The 25,341-nt window shown below is 49.9% G+C and overlaps 1 protein-coding gene across 1 annotated transcript in view; it reads right to left on the reverse strand.

The window, feature by feature from the left end:
• Positions 1-25,091, reverse strand: part of ZFHX3 (zinc finger homeobox 3) — a 159,303-nt gene extending 134,212 nt beyond the window's left edge. The window contains exons 1-2 of the mRNA XM_044255817.1: positions 22,341-25,091; positions 17,040-17,536 (exon numbers count right to left, since the gene is read on the reverse strand). Of these exons, the coding sequence (XP_044111752.1) occupies positions 17,040-17,536; positions 22,341-25,053 (3,210 nt within the window). The 5' untranslated portion in view covers positions 25,054-25,091. The remainder of the gene's footprint in view (positions 1-17,039; positions 17,537-22,340) is intronic.
• Positions 25,092-25,341: the final 250 nt, after the last annotated feature.

Consider the following 25,341-nt stretch of genomic DNA (forward strand, 5'->3'; position numbering starts at 1 on the left):
CACGTTAAGTCAACCACGCCACCGACACTGTGGTTCTCAGTTGGAATGAACTAACTTGGGGAAGTGGGTATGGGAGATTTGCGGCGCTCGTTAACACCTCCCTTGTCTTCAGAGGCTGTTCCCCCTGCACCATCCTCTGTGGTATTGCCAAAGTGACAAAACGGAAACAGACACAAACACAAAACATAAAGAGATACCAGAGCCAAATGCACTCTAGGTTAACTTGAATGTAACTTTCACTTTTCAGTCTTTGCCCTCCATGCTGTGCATTTTTGGATTATAATTTCTTTGGGGGGAAGTGAATATGCATTAGCTTTAATCAGAAATGAATTTTTCTGAAATATAAGAAAATATTTTTAAAAAGTTCTCTGAGTGTGCTGTGTACTTTGCTCCAGTTTCCGAGCCTACATTCTTACCTAAATACAGCTCATTTTCAGCACATAAGGGAAAGATATGTGTGCTGGTGGCTTGCAGGGAAGTCCTGCTTTTAAAATAAATAAATAAATGAATGAATATCAAATAGTGAGGTCCCTAGGTTCGGCAGGGAAATTTTATAAACTTATGTCAGTAAAAGTAACTTCACGGCTCTCTCTTCTCACAACTGAAGACCCCTTAGGTACTTCTCGGAAAAAGGGTCAAAGAAGTAGTAGCAAAAATAAAGCTGGACTTGGGTTACTTTCTAGCTTTCCCAAGAACTTCACTGGACCAGCTCCAGCTCCATTACTTAAGAGAAGAGACTGAAGTATTCCCTTAAAAACAAAACATTAAAGTCTTATGAATACACTCAGGGCTTGAAGGCAACTCAGTGATCACTGCAAGCCCCCTATTCTTGAGATCAGACCATGACTGAATGGCCCAGGTTAATGACCTTCCTAAGCTCAGTTTCCCACACATTGGCCATGTTTCTCTCAATGGCAATCCTTTCTCCCTCCTCCAGATCAAAAAACCCAACCAATCAACCAACCAATACTAGCCTTGCTGTCTTCCAAACCCAAAGTGTGTCAAGTTCAAAGCTAAAGAAAACCAAATTATAAAATGACTTTGATTACGTGGTCTGCTTAAGACAATGGGAAAACTAATACAGAAAAACAGTATTCATAAAGACATACATTGTGTGGCACCATATGCTGACTACACTGTAGACACAGTCCATGTATTATCTCATTTAACTCACTCAACAGCACGCTCAGGCATGTGGTTTTAGTAGCTCATCTTACAATGAAGGACACCAAGGAAATCAGCTACGTGTCCAAGCCACTCGATTCAAACCCAGGCAGCCTGACATCAGAAAGACTTTCTCTCCTTGAAACTCCAAAAACTGCCCAGTTTCCCTTAACACATCTGGACATCTTGTCTTGAAGTTTTCAAGTTTTCAGTGCCTGGCATCTGGTGGGCATCTGAAATGTCTGAATGACCAAGAACCTGGTGGGATGCCCACCACCTCTCCTGCAGTGGTTTGAGGCCTCTCAACCGGCCATGATCCTGCCTCCAGAGAAATGCATGCCCTGGCCTGGAAAAAAAAAAAACACACAGAAATAACTCGCCTGAGCCCTGTCTTCAGAGATACAACAGCACCCCAGTATTATTCTCCCCTATGGCCGGGGAAGGCGAAGAGGAAGACAGTGACAGTGGAGAAGAGGGCTCACGTCAAACACAAAGCTTCTACATGGTGGAGCATGACTGAGCCAAAGGCCATATTAAAAATTTTGCCCCCACACTACATTATGAACACTGACAGTTACAGAGAAGTACTGGAAAAAAGTCACTAGACACCTATATGTCCACCACCCAGATGCTAAAACTAATCTCTTACTGCATGGCTATCCATTCTTTTATCCGTCCATCAATGCAGCTTTGTGAAGGCATTGTGAAGTAAACCGCAGACTGTATATGCTTCAGTGAGGAAAGCCTTAACTGGAGTTCAGTATTTGTGTATGGGGCATTTTTTTCATATTTTTATTATTGCGACAGATCATGTGAAGCAGAGAAAACTAAAAAGGCCCCAATTCCAGTGAGTTTTTAGTATGAAATGTTCGGCTTATAACTGATTTTTCTTTGAAGAGGTATAGTAACCACAAGAGAGTGAGAGGAAACACTAGTCCCTAAAATCAGGTTAGTAATATGGCCTCAGGTTTGATGGGGAGAAAAGAACCTGCCCTTGTCCAGCTTGCCCATCTCTGTACGTGCTCTCTTTTCAAATCTTGCCCAAAGTCCAGCAGCCCTCTCTTTGAGGTGGTCTCCTCTGATCTAACCAAGTGCAAGCGATTTCTCCCTCCCCGAACCTCCCTGCAGGCAGGGAGAACTCGTGTCCACGTTTGACTCTTCCTACTGAACTCCAGCTCCCCTTTGTACCTGACGTGGCACTCTTTTCCAAATCGTGGTTTGCGAGCCATCGCCGCAACGGTTTTCAACCCAGGGCTACACAGGAGAAGCCCGCAGAGCACAAAATCAGAACCTCCGTGGGCTGGGCTGCACCAGGCCTGCCCATCTGTTTTTTTAAAGCTCGCTGGGCTGAGTATCACTGCCTGGGCGGGTCTTCAAACCCATGCAGGGCATAGAACCAAGACTTGGGTAAAACAACAGGAAAGAACAGTAAGTAGCAATATGAGGTCCATGTTTAAAGGATAAAACTGTATTACAATACTTCTATTTCAGAGATATACACAAAATCTCTCTCTCTTATGTATGAGCTGAGTCACCGAAGTAAAATGTATCTCTTTTTGAATCACAGTCAACCCGGTGGACACAGTTTAGGACCACAGCCCTGAAGAAGCTGCAACACAGTTCTGCTCAGAGAAGGTGCTCAGAGCTGTGTGGCGTGAACATGGGAGCAGAGGACAGAAGCCGACTGGGGGCCTCTCTTACCGGGAATGTATTCTGCCACCAGGCTCATGGATCTCTTGGGGACAACCAGATCCGGGACTAATTAGCATCACTCGGACACGGATATTTGCCCAGGGAGAGCAGGAGTCAACAGAGCAGGGGAGATTCTGAAGAAGAGCAGGCTTTTCAGGGCTGGACCTGATCTTCGTATTTCTATGTTTAAGATTCCGTCCTTGGGTACTAAATCTTCAGCTGACACTCTGTCTATCTAACATCGTTAAGACACGGGGAAGGACACAAAGGTGGATGAAAATCAACAGATCCTGCTGTTGAGGGTCTTATAACCGAGTGGAGGAGGAACACTACTATAAAAATGGCCCATAATATGAAGTAAAAGGGACAAAGCACCATTAATTTTTCTACCGTGACATCAATCTCTAGGACCCCTGAGTAGAAAGAGTTGTGATATGGATTGGCAGAATTCTGGAATACTGGGCCAAATCCAGCGGCACATAGCAATTTTTGCAATACTTGAATACAGGCTGCACAAGGGGACCAGAACCCGTTTCTCAGGGGGTCAGTACAGAGGTAGAGCTCTGCACAAAGCCAGCGGCAAGTGACATGGCTATGAACAGCTTTGCAAGGCCCTCTGTTCACTCCAACACGTGCTTCTGGACTCTCAATTGCAGGCGCCAAGCTGCTCACACAGGGCTGCTATACTGCCTTCTGGGGTCAGAGAGAAACCACAGGCACGTTCTGCTAGTACTTCCGTCACTCCAATAAACGCTTCCTAGGCTGGTGACCAATAAATACTCTTCTAAAAACCAAGGGTAAAGCCATGGAGATGACAACCACAGTCCCTGATCTTTTGGGAGACGAATACATGAACAAGCAAGAAAAATGGGTAATAACTGCCTATGCAGACAAGTAAACTTGGGTAAAGTGAAGAGATGGTAACTTGAGAGCAGACAGTCAGGAAAACCCTCTCAGAGGACCAGACTTTTAAATGAGAGCTGAATGCCAAGGTCAGAAGAGCACATTCTGGGCAGTGGAGCCACAGGTGCAAAGGCCCCGTGGCACACTGAATGGAGAGAAAGGAGGCCACTGTGGCTGAAGTGTAGTGGGCAAAGGGATGGGTGTTCCAAGATGAAGTTGGAATGGAGCGGGGATCAGAGAGGAGTTTCTAAGCCAGAGCCATGAGTCTGGCTTTTATTTTATGTGGGATGGAGAGCGACTGCTGGGTCAATGCAGGGGACGGCTCTGATCTGATTCTCCTCTTCATAAAACTGCCGTATACAGTGGGTTGCAAGGGGCAAAAGCAGGAGCGGGGGGAAGACCTGACACAGTGAGTGGCAAAGGGGTGGGTGGTAAAAGCACAGAAGGTAGAGCCAACAGGACTTACTGATGGTTGGGCTGGAGGGAGAGAAAGGAAAGGGGGCCCACACACCAGGGCCAGCTTACTGGCTTGAGCTAATGGTAGCCCGGCAGTGGCGCTCGGCAAAATGCGGGAGCCTAAAGGAGAAAGGTTATTTGGGGGTTACAGGCATCAAGCCCTGTCTCTAGGCCATGCTGAGTTTGAGGAGTTGTTGCTCAGATACTCAGATGGAAACATGCTACAGGGAAGGAAATAGAGAGAGAACTCGGGGCTCGCAATACACACTCAAGTGCCCCCAGAAGGTAGAGCTGTAAGGGCGCTGGCGTAAGTAAGACACTCGGGAAGAGCTACACACAGAAGAAAGGAGGCCACCTGGGCCAAGCCCTGGAAGCCAAGTATTTACCATTAGTGACAGAAGAGAAGCCAAGATGGGGACCACGGGGAAGGCATAGACAAACCGCCGGTCTGGCATCACAGAAGGCAGAGGGGGAAGGGAAAGGGTGACAGGGCTGCCGAAAAGTCACATGGGGTTCAGACATGGCCAGCGGGTTTGGCCACATGGGAGCCATTGGTGACGTGTCACGGCAGTGGTGAAATAGGTCACTTCCAGATCCAGGGAGTGGGAGGGGACACTAGGAGTTCACTCACAGGGTGGGCATGCCACGGCACAAGGGGTTGCTGGCACCAGGACGTAGTCAGCGTGGCCCTGGGCGGGCACCCCCACCCCCACTAGGAACCAGTCAGCTTCTGCTGGCACAGGCTGCCGGCCGGAGCCCCACGGCCACCGGGGACACCCCCCAGCCTCTCCGAAGCCACCTGCACTCGGTCATCCTGTCTGTTCCATGCCTAACGCTGAAGGGGGCGGGAATGAAGACACCGCCTCCCTCCTGCTTCCTGACACCCCTCCTTCACCTCCGAGAACCCTCTCTGTGGCCCGCATAGGCGCTGTATGATTTGCCAACGAAATCACGGGTGCTCTGTCCTATTTAACCATCTGACAGCGACAGGGCTCCTTTCGAACACTCCTTGGTATTCTCACTGCAAACAAACCTGCTTTCAGGAAAGACAATGAGGTGAAGGGAAAGAAATCCGTCCCCTCTCCCGGTGTCGGCTTGTCTTGCCTCGTGCTGCCTTCCTGAGAGATACCCGCGACGGCCGAGGCAGCTTCTGTGCTGTGGAGCCTTACAGACTATTGGGGAAACAAACCAACACGTGATCAGACTAACACACAGATCGGCTCGGTGCCAAATGGCCTGACTTGCACTCAGGGCAGAGATACCATCTATGGCTGGAGGAGCAGGAGAGAGCTTTCTGGAAAAGCAGGGCCATGTCACTAGAGCATAAAGGTAGGGCGAGAAAGATACTCATCCTGAAAAGTCCAAGTCTGATTTAAAAAGAAAAGAAAAAAAAAAAAAAGACATTTTGCAACAGGCCCAAAGCCCAGGTCAGCCATGTGGAATGTGTGCACCCACATTCTAAAGAAAGGAGCACTTGCAATGACATCTGTTGGATTAATTAGCTGTGTAATTAGTCACCCCTCGGTGGAGCTGGGCTTTGTCGCTGCTGAGACATCTTCAGGTAAAATTTTGTTCCAAATGCCACACTTCAAGAGGAATCAAGAAGAGGCCAGGCAAAGAAGACAAGCACAAACTGTGTTTGTGGAAGGCCCCGGGAAGGCAGAAGGAACATCAAGGGGACTTTTGGGGCCCTCTGGGAGCTACAACGCCAGAGAGGGAGAAGTCTGAACTCTGGATAAACTCCAAGCACCCAAGGCCCAGACGTGCACATTAGGGTAGAGAGATCGAGGAGATGAAGGGAGCGGCGTGTGGATAGGACGTGGGACACATTCGTGGACAGAGTACAGATTTCCTGTCCCCAGAGAAGCCACGAGACCTTCCTATCCTGGCAGCTGTGGCCATCACTAATGGGAACCCAGTCTGGGCAAAAATAAGAACAATGGTGAGACCCTAATCTGAGAACCAGAAAGCCAACAAACACGGAGGCAGATGCCTCCCGCCACGGGGCTCCCAACAGCACTTCCTCAAGCACAGCTGGCCGCAGTCACGCTTGCTGACTAACGTCTAGGGCGCCAAGGAAATGGCAGTCCCAGGACCCACGCCTCTTGGCTTGGCTGACAGGAAGAGCCTCAGAAAGTTCCCCCAGCTTCTTTAATCTTTAAGCATTTTCCAAAAATAAGAGACGTGGTAGGAGAAGGCAATACAGAAAAATGAAGGCCCGGCAGAGACGGGATGATGATGCTGAAAAACACCTTGGTGAAGGGGACACTGGAGCAGAAGGGGAACCTCTGGGGGAACCTCTCCCCTCACAAGTACACACAAAGTGCCCTAAATGCAGGAAAAGCACATGCCACTGCTCAGAGAACCTTCCTGGCCCGTGGTAGTCGCTGGTTCATTGAGTGTCTGGGGCGTGAAGCACTGAGCTCATAGGAGTCCTCGTTTAAGTCAGCAATATGGGTTCTAAGACTAGACAGGGTCATCCCACTAGGGCAGTGTCAGCCATAAATGAAATCAGAGCCCTTCCTAGATCTTCAGGAGCCCGGACATCTTGTCTGCAGGAACCCCGCTTGCCACACGCTCCCTCCCACGGCCCTTGCAAGGGCCACAGGGAACCAAGGAATCAACACAAAACCCCAACATTACCGTTCCCACTGTCCCAAAGTCCCCAAAGATACATGTACGTAAGCGCCAGGGATGAGCTGGGTGACCATTACGTGTGTGCACCAACACCACTCAGTCAACGACCAGCCTAGTGATGCTGGCGCTCCCCTGACAGGAACGGGCCACAGAATTCTGTGAGAAAAGCTGTGAGGTCATTCTGGGTTCTGTCTTCCTCGGTTGTCAAAGCAGCACAGGTATCACCAGGCTGTGGTGGGTCGTGTCATCTGTCCTGCTTTGGGGGCTCGAAGAAGACAGGAAGGAATAAGAATGTATCAGGAAAACATTCCGGCCCTACACAGACTGGACGTGTCTGCCCCAAGTTTCCAGAATAATCTTCTCCTAGTTCAGAACTATGCGTGGTCTCGGCTCACATCCCCCTGGCTTAGCCCAAGGACAAAATGCAGACTGAGAAGCCAGCGCAACACGAATGGCTCACTGGAATGAGAAGGGACCGTGGCGGGGCGGTCGCCACCACAGAGCGCAGACGCTGGCACAAGACGCGCTCCCGGCACACGCCACTCACAAAGAGCTCCCCACACAAAACAGGTTTTTCAGGGGGAAAACAATGTGTTAAAGATTCATTAGCCTGAGTCCACACAAAATCCTCTCCAGAGCTCAGCACGACATTGGCACTCAACAAATGTTGTTGACCCAGAGGGAGAATTTCTCTTCCCGTTCATCCGTGTCCCAGAGACCGCACAGGGGAATGCTGTCCCGAGCGCCGGAGCCTGACCCAGCAAGAGGAAGCCAGTGAACACGACAGACAGGTACGGGGACACCCGCCATCAGAGAACCACCGGGGCCTGTGCCCAGTCTTTGGCCTCGTTCCAAGGGACAAGGAACCGAGGACGGCCTGCTACAATATGCCGGCTCAGGTGTGGTTACAAAGGTCCAACGATCCTCAAGAAGGAGCTTGTCACCAGAGAGCAAGACTCAACAGGCACAGCAAGTGGAGGAGAAATTCTTTCCGCAAGCCCGATGCACAGGCCGTCCCGGGCCGACGAGAAGACGGTTTCAACTGTTGACCTAAGAGACCAGAAATGCTTTGGAGGCCCTCGTTCTGGGTCTGAGAACCTGCCCTGCTAATTAACAGGTTACAAACCAAACACTCTCCGTAGATAAACATTTCTAACCTTCTAACTAGTTTGCCTTTTAGAGGATGAGGACGTGGACCCTAGAGAAAGTTCCCTGATTATTCTTGATGATTAGTCCCAGTTCAAATCTACTCTCGGCAATTCCTATTAGCATCCTCTATATGGTAAGCACTCGGGGTCTTCTGTGTACAGCAGCCAGGGCTCAAGCACTGGGAATTTCTCTTACCTACATGTAAATAACAGGTGCACAGGGAGGCCAGAGGGGCCTGAGCGTGAGCAGGGAGGAGCTGAATCATCCGGCACAGTGGCAGGGGGATTTCACGGGGCACCGTCTCGCTGTGTGACATGAAAGCACTTCAGGACAAGGAAATAATGAAAAAATTGTTGAAAAGCAAATTTTAACAAATAGCTCTGAAGAAAATTTCAGATTTCATTATAGGAAAAGCACTTTATTTAATGCAGAAAATGTGAAAATCTGATATGACAGTTTTCTATAAATAACAAAAATTGGAAATCATCATTAGGGGCATTTGTAATTTTCCTCTTTTGTTGAGAATCACTGGGAAAAAAAGAAAAAAGGAGGTTTACCAACAAGGAAGCCGCTTATCTCTCTTTAAGCTCCTGTCGAGCCTGTTGGCAGGCGCTATGCAAGAGTTTCTTCACCATCCAGAGGAAGGGTCGCCGGATAAAACACAGGATGCCCAGGTAACATGTGAATTTCACTGAGTACATGAAATGACAGCGTATGGGATACGCTTATCGCTAAGACATTATTTGTTGTTTGCAATTCACATGTAACTAGGTATTCCGCATTTTTCTTTGCCGAATTTGGGGACTCTGCCTGGACGTTTCTGCTGTGGTGGGTTTGGTTCTCCTCGGGGTCACCACCCTAGTTTCAATAACCTCCAACATTCCTGTGAGCAATAGATTTTCTGTCCAACATTTTTACCTTTCACCCTATAGGCTGATTACTGGGTTTTTTTTTTTTTTTTGGAACAAATGCAGGAAACCTAATTTTATTAAATAGTATAGTAAAAAAATGACTCACTGCTAAGTGTTCGTGCTAACAGCCTTTCCCACCCCACACTTAAAGGGCATTTGTAGTTTCAAGTTATGCCCAAAACAGAATTAAGGCTATGGCTGAATGCTTAATTGTTCCTTTACCATTTCCCTTTCAAAACAAACAAACAAACAAAACCCCAGAGACACCTGTTCAGAGTAAATGGATACAAATCTGCCCTTTTGGTCCAGGCCCTCAGCAAGTTGGAAGGACTGGAAATTGGGTTTGCACCTTTGTCCCATTCCATGGTGCTGCTTTTCTGCTAGACTAGGCTTACCTCGAACGATGGAAACACATGGAATTATCCTGGAATGTGGAGGCCATGGAATACTTGCAGAAAATTCCCCTCAGGGCTACAGAGCACCCCTAGGGCAGCAGATAGCATTCCTACGAAGCATTGCCCAAGTGTGACTTTTTCCTCTACATGGCTGGAGGGAACTGACAGAGATTTTCCTCTCAAGGAAGATCTAGGGCTTTCGGCTTAAGGACTGGGAGGCTTTCAAGTATTTTGACAATGTGGTAGTTATGAGATTATCTGAAGGGAGACCTCCTTGCTCCTCTGCCTGAATCAGGAGCTCAGCACACCTCTGGAATCCAAAAGGAGACTTATCACCAGTAGCTGAAAACAGTTTACACTGGAACTATGTGGTCGGAGTCAGGCTGTCTCCTTGTTATCTGAATATGAACTTCAGAAAAGAGATCTTCAGTTTCAGTATTTGTTCTCTTTCTCTCTCTCTCTCTCTCTCTGATACTTGGTGAGCACAGTTTCCATGAAGGAACAATAAGCAACTCAGTCCCTCTCCCAAACCCTGGTGGATCCTGAAGGCAGTCCTGCGTTCTAGTGAATTTGATAAAGGTAATTAATCCAAGAAATTTCACCCTGGGGAAGAAGCTGGAGAGAAACAAGAAAAGATCGGACGACGAAATTTCATCCACAGGACTTCACATGTCTTGAAAAGAGAACTGTCTCTGTCTGTTCCCCTTTCTCCTTCCACAGCACTTTGGACAAACAATACTCTGTAAATATGTCCCGACTGATCTAAATCGGCTCTGTAAGACTTAGAGAGAAGGGAACGATAAATATGGCTTTTTACATCAGCTAGGAAAGGATGGTTATTTAAGGAATTGTTGGACGATCAACCATCCACTTTGAAAGAAAATATGGTCTAAATCACACAATACAAAAAAAGAGTCATTACAGTGCACCATACACAGAATAGATTCCTCAGGGATTAAAGACTGAAGCAGAGGGAGAAGGTATGGAAGAAAATATCGGTCAAATTAATGCCATCCTGCATGGGTTTGAACCCTCACTCCAACAGCCCTCACTAGCTTGTGACTTGTAACCTCTCTCTGCCTTGGTTTCCCCACTTGAAAACAGGCTCATCGACAGTCGATGAATCAATCAGTATATGTAAAGCTTTGTAACAGGACCTGGCTTGTAATGAATGTTCTAGAGGGGGCTGTTCTTTTCTATAATTTCCTAAGACTGCCAAGAGAGAGCCTCCTTGGGAAAAGAGAAAAGCTAGAAACAGAGAGAAAAGGATGCACAGACCGGACATCATACAAACGAAAGTTTCTGATATGTTAAAATGCCTCAAAAACCAAGGCAAAGATGAACAAAGGACCAGGAGAAACTACGGCAATGTCCATGGCACAGCACAGTGGAGACTGTTAACCCCACATGCCAGGAGCTCTTGCTGATCAACCAGAAAAAAGAACCCAGAAAAACAAAGGGCAAAGGCTACGAACAGGAAGGCTGCTACAGAACTGCCAACAGCCGACAAGCCCGTGAAAGAGTGTTCACCCTATGTAAGAATTAAGGAGGTCCACGTTGTAACCATTTTGCCAACCTGAGGAAAGCAGAAAAGGAACAGGGTGCTGGTCACTGTGTGAGGCTTCGGGCATCACCCAACAGGGAGGGGGAAAAATGCTCACCTTCTTTCGGAAGAGGCAGTAAAAAACACCTGCTGGCATTACATCCCGGGATCCAGCGACCTCACTTCTTGGGACAGCACAGGTCTAGACAGATCTCTGCACACACCTGCTCCCTACCTCACTGTCTGCAGCATCAGAACACGGCGGATAACCTCCCTGTACATCAGTGAGATGGTTCGTCTTTTATTGTTTCTCTTCTTTTTTGTACAACATCGACTCTGTACTGGATTTTTCCAAAATGTTGGGGTTTTTTCTTTTTCTTTATGATTCCTAAACTGTAGAAATCTGATGATTTCTGGGAAATCTGTAGCAAAGGAACTGAAGAGTACCGTGCTAGTAAGCCTTCCTACTGCCTATGCATGGAATACTACGTAGCCTTAAAAAAAGAGGGAACCAAAAAAAAAAAAGAAAAGAAAGAAAGAAAAGAAAAAGAAAGGAGGGCACTAGGGGCGTCTGGATGGCTCAGTGGGTTAAGCCTCTGCCTTCAGTTCAAGTCATGGTCTCGGGGTCCTGGGATTGAGCCCCGCATCAGGCTCTCTGCTCAGCGGGGATCCTGCTTCCCCCCGTCTCTCTGTCTGCCTTTCTGCCTACTTGTGATCTCTGTCAAATAAATAAAATCTTAAAAAAAAAAAAAGAGGGAACTAGATCTCTATGTACTGACCTGAAATGATTTTCAGGATCAAAAGTCACATGAAAAAAAAAAAACTAAGAGCACAACCTGTGTCTATAAAGGTTTTTTAAAGGAATAGTACGTATGTGTATGCATTTCTATTAGTGTATGCATAGGAAAAAAACTTAAAAGGATAGAATCTAAACCTACCAGCTAACTGGTGGTCAGAAATACCACCAGAGCCAATTCAGGCTCTCCGGGAATGACCACAGGGCCCGTGTGCAGTCTCCCAGCCCTGCTCCAGGAGACCCACATCTATGAGCCCAGGAATCAAGGGAGGGTCATGAACGTCAGATGCCGAGCTGCTCTTAGACACGGAGGGCCTGGAGAATAACTGGGCTAAAATTCACCAGATCATCTGGCTTTTCACACCTTCTAAATCAACCACGAAAACAGTCCCCTCCTTTCATTTTTGAATGAAGGCACGAAGGTATGGGAAGAAGAAGGCAAAAATATAAACTTTAAAAAAAAAAAAAGTTAACCTAATGAAAAAATAAGGTTTTAGGAAACTGGTTCCAGGATGACAATGTAAACCAGATGATACCTGCACCAGTGCCTCAAACATGTCACGGCCCCAGGGAGGAAAGGATGGGGATGGAGGCAAGGGTCACCAGCGGATTCATGCCTTCTGCTTGCCAAGCAAGATAAAGGCTCCCAGGCACCACCTGTAGGCATGGAAAATGCAGCTGTCTTCCTAAGCCAGCCCACCCTCCAAGTGTAACCATAAAGGAGCACGCAGAATGCAGACTGTCAATGAAATCTTTGTCGGATTTGTTCTGTCTTCTGATCGGCCCTGCTGGGAGAGAGCCCCAACGAGTTCATGAGTCAGGGAAATAACGGAGAAGATGGGATCTCAAGTCATGCCGAGTCTGATGGAGGGTTTCCTACTACCTCTCACTTTGCAGAATCCCAGTAGGGTGGCCAGTGTTCAAGTCCACTGTGCGGAGAGGGAGGGTGGGTGTGTTGAGCCAAGTGGCGCCACGGTCTACCTCCTACCTTACGCCAAGCATAGCTGGTGTCTCATGCTCTGGTGGCTGGCCCAAACACCACTCCATGGGAGATGACCCCCTTTGTGTATAATTTAAGATTATACACAAAGAAGTATAGGAAACCTTCAGGCTTGGCCTGATCATGGGGAATGACCTCCTTTGTATATAATTTAACATGAATATGAAAGCTTCAGTCTCAGCCCAATCAAAGGCATCTCAGTTGGGAACTTTTGAGTAACAGATTCTGGTGGGGTCTTTATTAAATTTCCAGTCCAATGACTCTCAGGTGAAGAAAAATATCAAAGGGAAAACCAGATTCTAACAGTTGGCAGGTGTGCACTGATCTCCAACCATCCCTTTTGTACTCTTTCCCCAAGCAAAAGACACTACCGATTTCAGAGTTCACCATGGACACCACATAGCGGGGAGGTCGAGAGAGACAGACACCTAAGGGCCCAGGCTAGCTCTCAATCCAACACACCAGGGACTCGGGACCTGCAGGAGAACGGAGAAGAACACAGGGCAGGCATCTGTCAGGACCTGTTGCTCCCCTGCTGGAGGGAAGCAAGCGCACCTCACGTCTCTATGGCTGGAGGGAGAGGGAGCGTAGGCAGGTCCTCCAAGAGGGGAGTGATCCCTTTACATGGGGAAAGGAGAAAGTTACGGAATTCACATTCTGGACCTCAAGCCCCAAGGGGAGAGAGGTACCTTTCTCTCCCACAACATGCTTCCATTCTGACCCAGAAGGATCACTGCAGACAGAAACCAAGAACCCAGCCTCTAAGCGGGACTGGGGCTGCTGGCCTTCCCACAGGACCGATCAGTCACGGTGCCCAACAGCAGAGGGTATGAGGATACGAGCAGAGCAGCACTGAGAGCTGGACCAGAGCCCACCACTCTTGAAGACACACAAATAAACCACTTAAGGAATTCGATCATGAACGTTTCACAGAGCAACCTGGAAGCCCGGAGAAAAGTAAAGAGCTTCCATCTAATGCCTGGGGCTCTCTAGCCCACCCTATACACACACACACACACACACACACACATATACACACGCACGCGCACACGCACACACACACACACACACACTCCCCTCCACTTCCAGGAAACAGACAGGAAGAATTCACTGAAGGAGAATCTTGATTAAAAAACTGCTCTCACACAATCAAAACTTGACAACTCCAGGCAAGGGAGAGCACATCACTAGCGTTCTTTGTTTCTGTTCTCTGGGGAGGTGGGATGGGGGTGGTGGATTAACAAAACCCTTTCTCAGTCCGGATTAGAAATTAGCTCATGCTTTCAGACAGCTCGGTCTTAATACAGCAACGTCTGTCCCAGCATTTATGACACCAAGAGAAGGGACTCTGGACTGGTGAGGTCAAATGTCACACCAGAGAGCTACGCCTCTGCTTGCATCTCCTGAGACGGCTGTTCTGTCTCCTCCAGCATGAAAAAGGAAGAGGAGGGAATAAAGACCTCAGTTGAAAGCGAGGGTTGGGAGACCCGTTAGGAAGTCCCCTCCATCATGGCTCCTGGAGCAGGTGCAGCAGAAAGCAAATTTGGAAGTTTCCCTGACCAATAATGAATACTTTGCCAAGGAACCAGGATGGGGCAGGGTGGGGACCAGGACGGGTTTGTGGGGGGTGGGCCGTGAGGACGGGGCTTGGGGAAGGGGTGAGTAAGGAGGGCTGTGTGTGAGAAGCCTGGTGCCCTCCCCAGGTCAGCAGCATCTGGAGTGGTTTCTCTAGCAGACAGTAAAGAACTCGATTACATCCAGTTAACTGTGCTCTAAACTGATTATGCATGTGCTGGGCTAATGGATTACATTAGCAAGAGGAAAAATAACATGCAATCAATCTCCATTTACTACAGGCCACACCAGGGCCTAGAGAAAAACTGACTCAACCACCTCTAGTCCCCGCCCCAAATCTACAGACTCATGACACCCTAGGACAGGGAGCCCCCTCAGTGGCAGGAGAAGCCTGTCTTAGTCACACCGCTGGACCGGAAGGCTTGGCGCGCGCCCTGGAAGAGACCCATCTCCGTGTCACTCAGGAGTGGCTGAGCGCTCCCCGCCCCCACAGCAGAGCCACAGCAAGCCAAGGGACATTCATTACCCAAGGACTAATGAGACCAGACTAATGACCCACGGCTCCTGACACAGGGAATTCTGCTCTGAATGTGGGCGGGGGCGGTGTTCAGCCCTGGGGTTGTGCCAGCCAAGTGCGCTGTTTGGGGACTTCTCCTTCCGGCGCTGGTTCCCAAGTTCTATCCTGCACCCCAATATCGACGGCCCTCCCACCTGCACTGCCTTTTTTAAGTCGGCGTTTTCTCCATCTTTTGAATTAAAGAGAGAGAGAAATAAGGCCAGGGAGGAAAAGTGTCCATAGTTCAGCAAAACCCAGATGGAAAGCCCCGTCTCCTCCCTGACATCCACCCTGGAAACTGCCTCAACCTGACTCGCTAGGCGTGACCGGCCAAGGTGGTTTGGGGACCTGCCATCATCTCAGGGAATCCTCCAGGTTCCAGGCCCTTCAGAAGCAAAGCCAAGGGTGTGGTATACTCTCACTGGAGGGTGTAGCGTGGAGAGCGAATCACCACCACGCACATTTTATCATCCACAGGGCGTTTTTTTCACCCCCTCAGATGGAAGAAGCTGGCTTCTTGTCACTTCTAAACAACCCTCATCAAAGTTGCATACAATCTTCCGTGGCCACGTGCAGTACTTTGAACTAATTTTGCTCAGTCAGGTCCTTTGAAAAGTTTCTTTCTATAGGTTTTCCGTCAGGTTTTCTGACCACATCAGTACCACGCCCCCTTATGGCTGCCTGAGACCTCTAACTTAAACTGACCCCCAAGGAGCCTTTTCTTTCAATGGTGGTCTAAAACTAAACCATCCAGTGAGGTTCCTGCTCACTTAGAAAAAGGGGCTGGCTGCTTGGTGTTCAGACCTTCCCCACTGCACCATGCCCCAGCCCATCCATGCTGGGGTCGGCAGTCAATTCCAGAACCTTCTAGTGCCACCACCTCATTTCTGTCTTCTCCTCCTTCCCCTAACGTGGCTTCTTATCCACACTACACAGGCCTCCTGCCAAGCTGAAGACGAGCAATTGTAAAATGAATCATAGTTACCGATCTCGGCAGAGGCTGACACAGGGAAAGGACCGGAAGCCTTACTTGGGAGTCTCCCTTTAAAATCACCAGGGGTAGTGAGGGGATTAAACTCACTCGGGGTCAACAGAAAGGCTCCCTCGACCAAAGACCTTGAGTGAGAATGGGTGTGAAAGCCAAAGGGAGGTGGTGGGGGGAGAGGCTGATGATAAAAGGGAGAAAATGCAAAAAGGGTGTGGAAGGCCTGTGGGAGGAGGCTGGGCAGATTTATGGCGATTTGTACCTGATTGTTCATACTAAAGCCATTATGGGATGATTAGAGAAAAAGGTGAGGCTTTAAGTCCAGTGAAAATCAATAGAAACGTCTGGAGCAATTCTGCCTCGCAAGTGAAAGGACTATTTACAGTATGTGAGCACCTCCTCCTCACCGTTAAGGTCTATGGACTGAGAGAGAGACTGGAGGGGGTGGGGAGGGCCAGGGAGGGCCAGGGAGGAAGGAAGGAAGAGAGGACAGAGGGGGAAGAGGAGGAGGAGGGGAGAAGAAGCCCAGGGGAAGAGAGGGGAAATGTAAATACGAGGAAGAAAAAGGGGGCACGGGACAGGGAAGCAAAGGGGGAAAGAACAAAGGAGCTCCCCTTCAAGGACCCTAAAATTGCCCCATAGCATGTGCCACCTTGTAGTCAACTATGCAATTTATTCATTGTGTTTATCACCCAACTCCCTGCAAGAGAATGGGAGCACTAGAAGGGCAGGGACTTTTGTTTTTGGTCTATTTTGTACATGGAGGGAGGCGTGTGTCAAGAACAGGACCTGGTATACAGGAGGTGCTCAATATCTATGTGTGAATGAATGAACAAATCAATGAATCCATGAACAATCGAACTCTGTACTCCAGGGGTCTCCAGGAGAGAAGAGATCAAAGGGGGAGAAGGGTGGGAAGAGCCGGAAAAGGGGAGCGTGAAGAACGCAGGGGAACGGGGCAACCCAGGAACACAAAGGCACGTAAAAGCCGTAACAAACCACTGTAAGGGGGAAAAGGCCAGTTGTCCAGAGTCGAGAGTCGGGCTGCTGTCCATAAAACCTGCCCTCCAAAATGGGGCAGCCTCAGAGAGAACCTTTGGTTACCAGAAGCCACCAGCATGCAGCAGCTTCACGAGGAAGCAGACGCCAACACCCCCTCCAACACCAACTGGTCACCGACCCCACTGTGACACAGACTGTCACCCGTCCGCAGCCATCCCCAGGCCCCAACCCCCAGCGATCCCCTGCAAGCCTTCCAGAAGGAGCCCGGGTCCTACCTTATACAGCTTCAGGCTGGCCTCGTGCCTGGAGTTGACCGTGTGCAGCCGCAGCTTCTCCAAGCTGTTGGTGTAATAGTCACACGCATTGCACTTGAGGTGGACGGGGTTGCCGATGGCCACGCACTTGAGCCGCCACTCGTTGGCTTTGCCGCCCTCCTTGATGTGGGCCACCAGTTGGTACTTCTGCACGTGCTTGTCCGTCTTGCAGTGCAGCTGGAAGTTGGCCTTGAGCTGGGTGTTGTAGCGGCAGAGCTTGCACTGGTACGAGTCCCCCATCACGGCCTTCCACTCATCCTCCGGGAGGCTGCGCTCCACGTTCATGTGCAGCCCCAGCATGTCCAGGTTATCCGTGGTGAACTTGTTGCAGACGGCGCATTGGAAGAGCTTCAGTGACGGGTCGTTGGTCTGGATGAAGCTCTCGCCCAGGTTCATCAGCTCCTCGGACACCAGCTGCCCGCCCCCGAGGCGCATGTCTAGGGGGATCTCACCGCCCACTGCAGAGAAGAGGGGGAGAGCATCAGAGGCCAGTTTCACAGCTGCAGCCCCAGTGGAGGCACCCCCAGACTCCTCCACCCTCAACCCAGGGTGGCGGAGAAAAAAAAAAAAAAAAATCACATTGAAAGTGTTGTAAGGCACTACTAACTGGGAACACCCCCCCCCCCAAAAAAATCAACTTTATGTGTTCGGATCTTTCCCAGGGACATTCTGAAATTTGCAGAAGGCTTTATTTATTTATTTATTGCTTTTGGGAAAGAAGATCTAGAACCATAATCTCTTGAATATTTCGATTCAGTTCTTTATGCAGATCTAAGAAAAGATAGGAATAAACATCATTCACTGGACATAACAGAATCTGAAACTCCAGACCCCTAAAAGCTGGAAGTTAGTTACAGCTGCATTTTAAGATACGCAGCCTTCGCGGTAAATCAGAACAGGGCCCAGAATTTATCTACAGCAGCATGGCCCCAACGGAACTTCCTGCGCTGTCCGATGGGCTAGTCACCAGCCACGGCTAAGCTGCAACCAAGGAACTGAATTTTTAGTTTTATTTCTTTTTAACTCATTTAAGTTTAGATCGCCACATGTGGCTGGGGGCTACTGCAGCAGAGGGTGCAGCTCTCCATCTGAGATTTGGGCAATGGTCTCCCTAATTCCTCAGCACACCCCACGGGTCAATATTCTGCCTGCCTGTCAATGGTGCCAGCTCCTCCCACAGGTCCCCAAGAATACAGTCACTCCCCTTTTCTGAGCCCCCACTATGCATGAAATGTAGGTCTGCTACAGGACACGTCACATTCTCTGTTTCCATCAGCCACACGCAGAGGCCTGTGTCCCCATCCCTCTGTAGGGCAGAGGTCCTGACTGAACCTCTAGAGAGTGCCCAGCCCCCCACACAGATGTTGTGCAGGACAAGGTTAAAAGGGAACCAAAATGGTACAGGTTCAGGAAGTGGATCAAGACGGGTAATGGCACGCAAAGGTCAGCTCACAGTTCCCAAAAAGAGTCTGTTCCTCCCTCTTCACCCCTGTTACTTCTCAGCTCATCACTGCCCTACATAAACCAGGGATGGGCTCTCATTCACTGGGATATTAGAACTGCAAACTCTTATTTCTATCATGAAAAGGGCTTGGAAAGAGCAGTCTTCCCTCCATTCCCGAGCAGCATACAGTCAAGCACTGGCTTCTGTGATTTACCTCTCCCCCAAACACTTGCACATGGGAGCTACCATGTCTTCCCCTGCCCCTCCCCAAATGATACTCAGATCTGACCTTTTACTTATGGCTGGGCTGAGGTTTTTTTTTTTTTTTTTTTTTAATGACTGATTATAATCCAAGTTAGTGGCTAATCAAGTAAAAGATTTCTTTTTTAATGATTTTCTTATTTATGCTACATGCGGCAACTCTAATGAGAAGATCAGTTACAGGTTCTACTGAGCAGTCTGGCTGTGTTTGAAGCCTGTGCACAATGTACCAAGCCACAGAAATCTTTTGCAACGTGCATTCCAGAAGGCTCAAGAAGCTTTTTGCTTGTCTCCTCCCTTGCCATCTCTGCAGGTGAGAGGAGCCATAACTAAGACATTCTTTTTAGGACAAGAAAAAAAAAAGAGGAGAAAAAAAGCCTAAAAGCTCCATCCCTTAATGGGGACGAAGGCCAGATAGCATCCATGAAACACAAGCGGTGTTCAGTCAAAGCAGAAACTGCCCAGAGGGTAAGACAAGGAGCAAACATATATTTGTTTCTGATGCCAACCACCTGAAGCATCAGATTTTCCCCACTTTTTAAATTTAACCTCAGCACATCAATACTGCTCTAAAGAGAAATTCAGCTGTCACTTGCTGGATGCCTGAGTAAAAATGAGAAATCCTCCAAACGCACAGAGGACATAAGTCCCTATTCCCATTTCAAGCTCTTGAAATGCAAATCAAAGACAGACACTGAGAAGCAGTGAAATGAAGGCGACAGGCAAGCCAAAACTCCAGAGAACGTACCTTGGAGGAACAAACCCAAGGCTTAGAATCCTACAAATCTGCAGAACAAGAAGGAACCAGATCAGCCCTCGCAAGAAGTGGAGGAACCTCACCCAATGCGGAGGAAGTTAGGAAGAGCGCCCCCTGGAAGTGAAAATTCAGCAGGGGTTTTACTGTTGTGCCAGGGGGCACCCATGTCTAACACTAGAATTTACACTCTGCCACAAGAGTCTGCGTCTGAGAGGCACATGGATTAAAGACAGCTTCTAGACTCAAAGACAGAAGCAGAGGATCTACTAAAATCTCAGGCAGGTGTCCTATAGCCAGTCGGCTCCCTGGGAAAAACGCAGACACCTGGGAAAAACGCAGCTACCTGATTCTCCGGGCTGGGCTAAACTTTATCATCTAAGGGGATGCCTGGAAGGATATCTGCAGATGGCCTCCAGCCTAGTATCTTATCTACAAATGGCAGCACACCCCACCAGACCAGACCCAAGGGTGCCGACCCTCTCCTCCAAGCCCTCCAGGAAGAAAGCATCCCCGGAATCAGCATCTGCTTGGGATCACAAAAGAGAAGGTTTTGTCAAAGGAAGGAGTAACTTGGTAAGTAGGAGTGGATTTACAAAAATGTTTCTCCCCCTGCAGAGCCCAGGAATACCTAGTAATACCTATAGCTTTCTCACAAATGGCCTCGTGAAGGATCCTAGGGCTGCAGACAGAACTGAACGTTATGGCCCTTTCGTATTTGCATGTGTTGGCCTCTGCCGAGGTCATAGCACTTACACCTAAGTCCTTCGCGCATGCGCTCTCGTACCCACACCCCCACTCAGGCCGCCAGGATAAAGCACTTGTGACTCTCACTCTATCTCAGCAGCTCTTGGGGCCTAAGGTGGACACAGGAGGTTTCCAGAGACACACCTTGGCTGATAAGTAGTAACCCTGAAAATTCAAGGGCCTATGCTTGGCTGACCTGGAGAAGGTCCTTAGAAGGAAAAGCTCTGTTCTCTTTAAAAAAAAAAAATAAATGAAGTATGGGTCTGCTATGTACATCCAGAACACAGGAATCCATTCTTCTGTCTCTTGTGCACCTGCCATATGCCCATAATGCATGGTGCCCCGCGGACTCACAGAGAGCTGGTATAAAAAGCACAGTATTTTTCTACTGCTTCATTCAAGCCTTAGTCAGAATTACTGGTTTTCAAGGTAATTAAAAAGATCTCACTTTGACCCTGTATGAACCCATCCATTTTCTGTGCCTTCATTCCATTTACATCAGATTTGATTTACTCCAAGATCTGCCTCCCCAAGATTTTAAATCTCCAGATGAGAAAACCCCAATTCCCACAGGCTTAAAAAAAAAAAAAAGTCTTACAGTACGAGGCCATCCCTTGGTGTATGTCCCCTATGGTTCACTCGGGGGACAAATAAGATGATTGATCCCTATGCATCCATTATTAACCAGTTGGTGAAACATTCTTCAAGTCGTTTGGTAATAAAGGATCCACAGGTCAATATTCCAAAATAGAAAACAAGATTAAAGTAGCAAGGATCCAAATTTAAGTGCATAGCAGGAAAAACAAATTAAATGCTATGAAATATAACTCATCAGCAACAATTAGGACTAAAACACCACACAAAGACATGCCAACTGGGATTAACCTAAACCACCAGAATAAAGGTAACTTGCTCACACTCTGTTGCCGAGAACAACTTATTCTCATGTCAGGAAGGGACTACTACTTCAGTCAGGCCACCACCACTGGTCCCAGATTAGCAGGGTTGGGGGATGGAGACCAGGCAGTGCCCATCTGAGGCAAAGGTAGGTGGGGGAAAAACAGCCCAATCATCACACTAGTCCTCGTGGAACTGATATGCACGTTTTCTCGCTACAGAGACTCTCCCCCAAAAGTGCTCATGATCCTTTTCATGGAAAGACTCATGGTTTTTGGCATCCCAATCCTATCCTCTTGCCTCCATTCTAGAGCTATGCAGCCAGTGGGTAAGACGGGCTGTCTGGACACAGCCAGCTCACGTTCTCTAACACGGGTTGTTTTCTCATGGTAACAAAGGCTCTTCCAACAGATATTAAAGCTTTGCTCTTTCTGATGTACGATTTTAGAATTTACTCTTCGTTCATCTAGCACACCATTCTTTACGGTTGCCCCAGGGCAACTGAATTCCCAACTATACTTATCCCCGACAACTCACGCAAGACAGTAAAGAAAGGCAACGGGTCTCTTGCATCGAGATCCTCCTCATGAATACACTGGAGAAGTTTGCAGAACATATCTGGATGGCTCCCCGTTCCGCACAGAACCAGCCTTTGGTTACGTGAATAAGGTACGCTACGGTTTTGAGATGCTCTTAATGGAGAGGACTGTCCCTAGTTAAAACCTGAGCTGCACGTTTCCCCTAAGTCACAGCAAACATTTAACGGACCCCGAAAGTTTCGGATGAATTGTGGCGATTTTTCAAACTGCGGAAGGGTCGAAGAAAGAGAAGACAGGAACAGAGAGAGGGAAGTCGACCAGAAGCCCGACACTAGAGGCAACACTGAAATTTTCATCCCGGCCCGTGGAGCCGGAACCGAGTCGTGTGGCTGCTGAACGGGTACGATCCTCCATACGCACACCAGAAGGGCTCCTCGAGAGAAACAGCTGATCGCCAGACACTCACGTCCACACAAAACCAAGTCTTGCAAAAAGAACCATCAGAGCCGAATCCGCAGGACGGGACAGAACGAACCAACTCAGCGGGACCTCGGTCTATCCTCACTGCTCCCCCGTTCACCGCAAGTCACGAGAACACACGCGCCCGCGCTCAGCCTCACCTAGAGCAGGCGTCATGGCGGCCATGGGCCCGGCGGGGTCCAGCTGGAATCCGCTCATCATGAACTGCGCGTCCGAGGCGGTGCTGTCCATCTTCAGGTTGGGCAGGTTCATGTTCTGGGCCAGGTAGTACTGGTAGAGCTCGGCCTCGGCGGGCGACGGCAGGCTGCCGAGGCCCAGGTGCCGGTTGTGCTGGATCTGGGTCATGTTCTGCTGCAGGAGCATCATGTTGTGCATGTGCTTCTCGCTGGTCATGTGGATGCGCAGGTTTCTGGCCACGTTGGTCTCGTAGTCGCACACCTCGCACCGCCAGGTGGGCTTGGTTTTTGGTTTGGTGGGCGAGGGGGCCCCGCAAGAGCTGCCAATGTTGGCCGCTGCGGCCGCCGCCGCGGCCGCTGCGGCCGCCGCCCCGGCCGAGTGGCTGAACACCTGCTCCCCCCCTCCGTTCTGCAGGTTCTGCATGTTGTTGAGATGCTTGTCGGACTGCATATGAATACTGAGGTTGCCTTTGGTAGTTGTGGAGTAGTTACACACCTCACAGCGGAAGGGCTTGTAACCACAAGTGTAGCTCTCGCCTCGCGCCAACCGGGGGTGGGGCTGCCCGCTTTTGCAGTAGACACAGGAGCCCCCCGGCTCCGGGTGCTTCTCCTTCATGTGTGCCTCCAGGGTCTGCTGGTACTTATAGTGCCAGTTGCACTTGGGGCACTTAAGTGTCTTACACGAGTTACGAGAATGCATCATGGTCATGTGGCCACCCAGCGAGCGGGAGGAGCCCAGGACCGTGTCGCATTTGGGACACTCCACGCCGCTCCCCGAGGGGCATTCCCCAACCCCAAGCTCGCAGAGGGAGCCAGCGTGCTGGTGATGGGGGACAAAGCCCCCATCGTCGCCCTCTGTGCTTTCATTTGGTTCTGGTGCTGTGGCATTGTCTTTATTGGCACTTTCGTCAGCAAAGTCCAGCCTCCGGCCGCCCTCTGCCACATTGGCCCTGACGCCCTCACTGTTAAAGCTTAAACGATTCCTCCTGTTCGCACCATCAAAGACAACAAAGGAAGAAGCAGAATTAGAACTAGTAGAAGCTGCGCCCCTCGACAGGGTCTGGAGCACATTAGGCATTAAGGGGGAGTTAGAAATGCTTTGGTTTGAGAGAGCAAGGTCCTTTTTGCTGCTGCTACCTGCCGCGGCCCCAGACTCCTCATGGGGCCTGTCCTCCAGTTCGTCGTCCAACTCGCCTGGAAAGAGTCCTTTGCAACCCTCGTCTTCCTCCTCCTCTTCTTCCTCCTCTTCCTCTTCCTCCTCCTCCTCCGCCTCTTCCTCCTCCTCTTCCTCCTCCGCCTCCTCCTCGGCTGGCTCTGCTTTCTCGGAGAAGCAATCAGGATCGCCCACTTCTTGCTTCTCTCCTTCTGCTGCCCCAGAGTCCTTGCCCTCTGAGGATTTGGTAGGACTGGAGGCCAGAGGCCCCAGGGGGACTGAGGTAATGGGGGTCTTCAGGACCGAGCTGGTGAGCCCGCCAAGGTTCAAGAGGGTGCTGGGGGTCAAGATACCAGCCTGGGGCTGCTCGGGGCCCGCAGCAGAGCCGGCTGGGAGAGCCTCCTCCCCTTCCATTCGAATGCCACTAAATTTCCCATAAAAACTGTGTCCGGGGCTTATGAGGTTAGCTGTGGAAACTAAAGGGTGTTGAAAGTTTTTGTTTTTTGGTTCCAAAAAACTTACAAGGGGTTCCTTGTCTTTGCCAATCCCTTGGATGATAGCGGAGATGTTCTTATTGCTAAGAATTTTCCGCTCGTCTTCACTCAGGGTCATTCGATGGTCGTGCACCGCGTGGGTCACAAACGAACGGACGTACCCGAAGGACAGTTTGCACAAGAAACACATCAGGATGGGCTTCCTCTTGCCGTAGAGCACAAAGCCATCGAATTTGGACAGGTCCACATTGTTGGGAACATCTTTGGATACGCAGGAGCTTTTGGCAGAGCCGTCGCTGTTCAGGTAATCCTTGTTGCTTTTGTGTCGCACGTCAAAAACGCGGAAGCTGTGCAGGACGGGGCTGAGCCCCGTCAGGGCTGAGGTATTCGGGAAAGCCTGGTCTGGGCCCTCAAACCATTTCCCGAAGGATGAGGCTATGTGGAAAGTGTTGATGATCTGTGGGTAGACTGGTGCAGCACAAGAAGGGTCCCCTTGTTTGCCCCCCGCCCCGGGGAGAGAGTTCAGGAAGAGCGAAGGGAGAGGCCCGCTGCCGCTGCCACAGGCGCCACCGCTTTGGGTCAGCTGGCTCAGGCTCTCGACGATGTAGGCTGAGCCGTCGGGCTGGTAGACGATCTCCCCAGCCAGGTTCTCCACATCACTCTCCTCGTCCCCCTCCTCACTGGTGTCGCTCCCGCTCTCCTCTCTCAGGGGGAGCGGGGGGCGCGCGCTGGGGCAGTGGTGCTCCATGTAGGTCTGGAGGCTGGCGAAGGAGGCCGCGCACTCGTTGCAGCTGACCTCCTTGCCGGCGGGCTCGGCAGCGGGGCCAGCCGGGGCGGTGCTCTCCGCGAGGCGTTCATTGAAGGGGGCCCTCAGGCTCTCCAGGGGCCCGTGGTTCTCGCTTGCGGACTGCTCCATGCTACTGGGTTTGTCGGGGAGGTGGGTGCTGTTGAGTTCAGTCCATTGCTGGTGCTGAGGGATACCGCACCCATTGTCCTTCCCCGAGACGACAGGCGAGTCACAGCCTTCCATGGTAAGGCCTGCGTGGAGCTTTCATTGCACCCAGTACGGATCGGACCTGAAGAGCAGAGGCAAGGGGGGAGAGGAGGGAGAGAGGGGGAAGAGAGAGAGAAAGGAAAGAGGTTAGGAGGGCCGAGGCTAGGTCCCGCACTGAGCACTCTAACAGGCTTCTGTCCACACCCACAACAGACACCGCAAGGGCAGCAGGGACCCCAGCGATCGCCCCACGCCGTCCAACGAACGTGCAGGAGGCAGCTGGCACCAGGTCTTTATGGCCAGGGTCTGTGGCAAGAGTGGGGA

Source organism: Neovison vison, chromosome 7 (genome assembly GCF_020171115.1).
Source record: "Neovison vison isolate M4711 chromosome 7, ASM_NN_V1, whole genome shotgun sequence".
Classification (NCBI taxonomy): Eukaryota; Metazoa; Chordata; class Mammalia; order Carnivora; family Mustelidae; genus Neogale; species Neogale vison.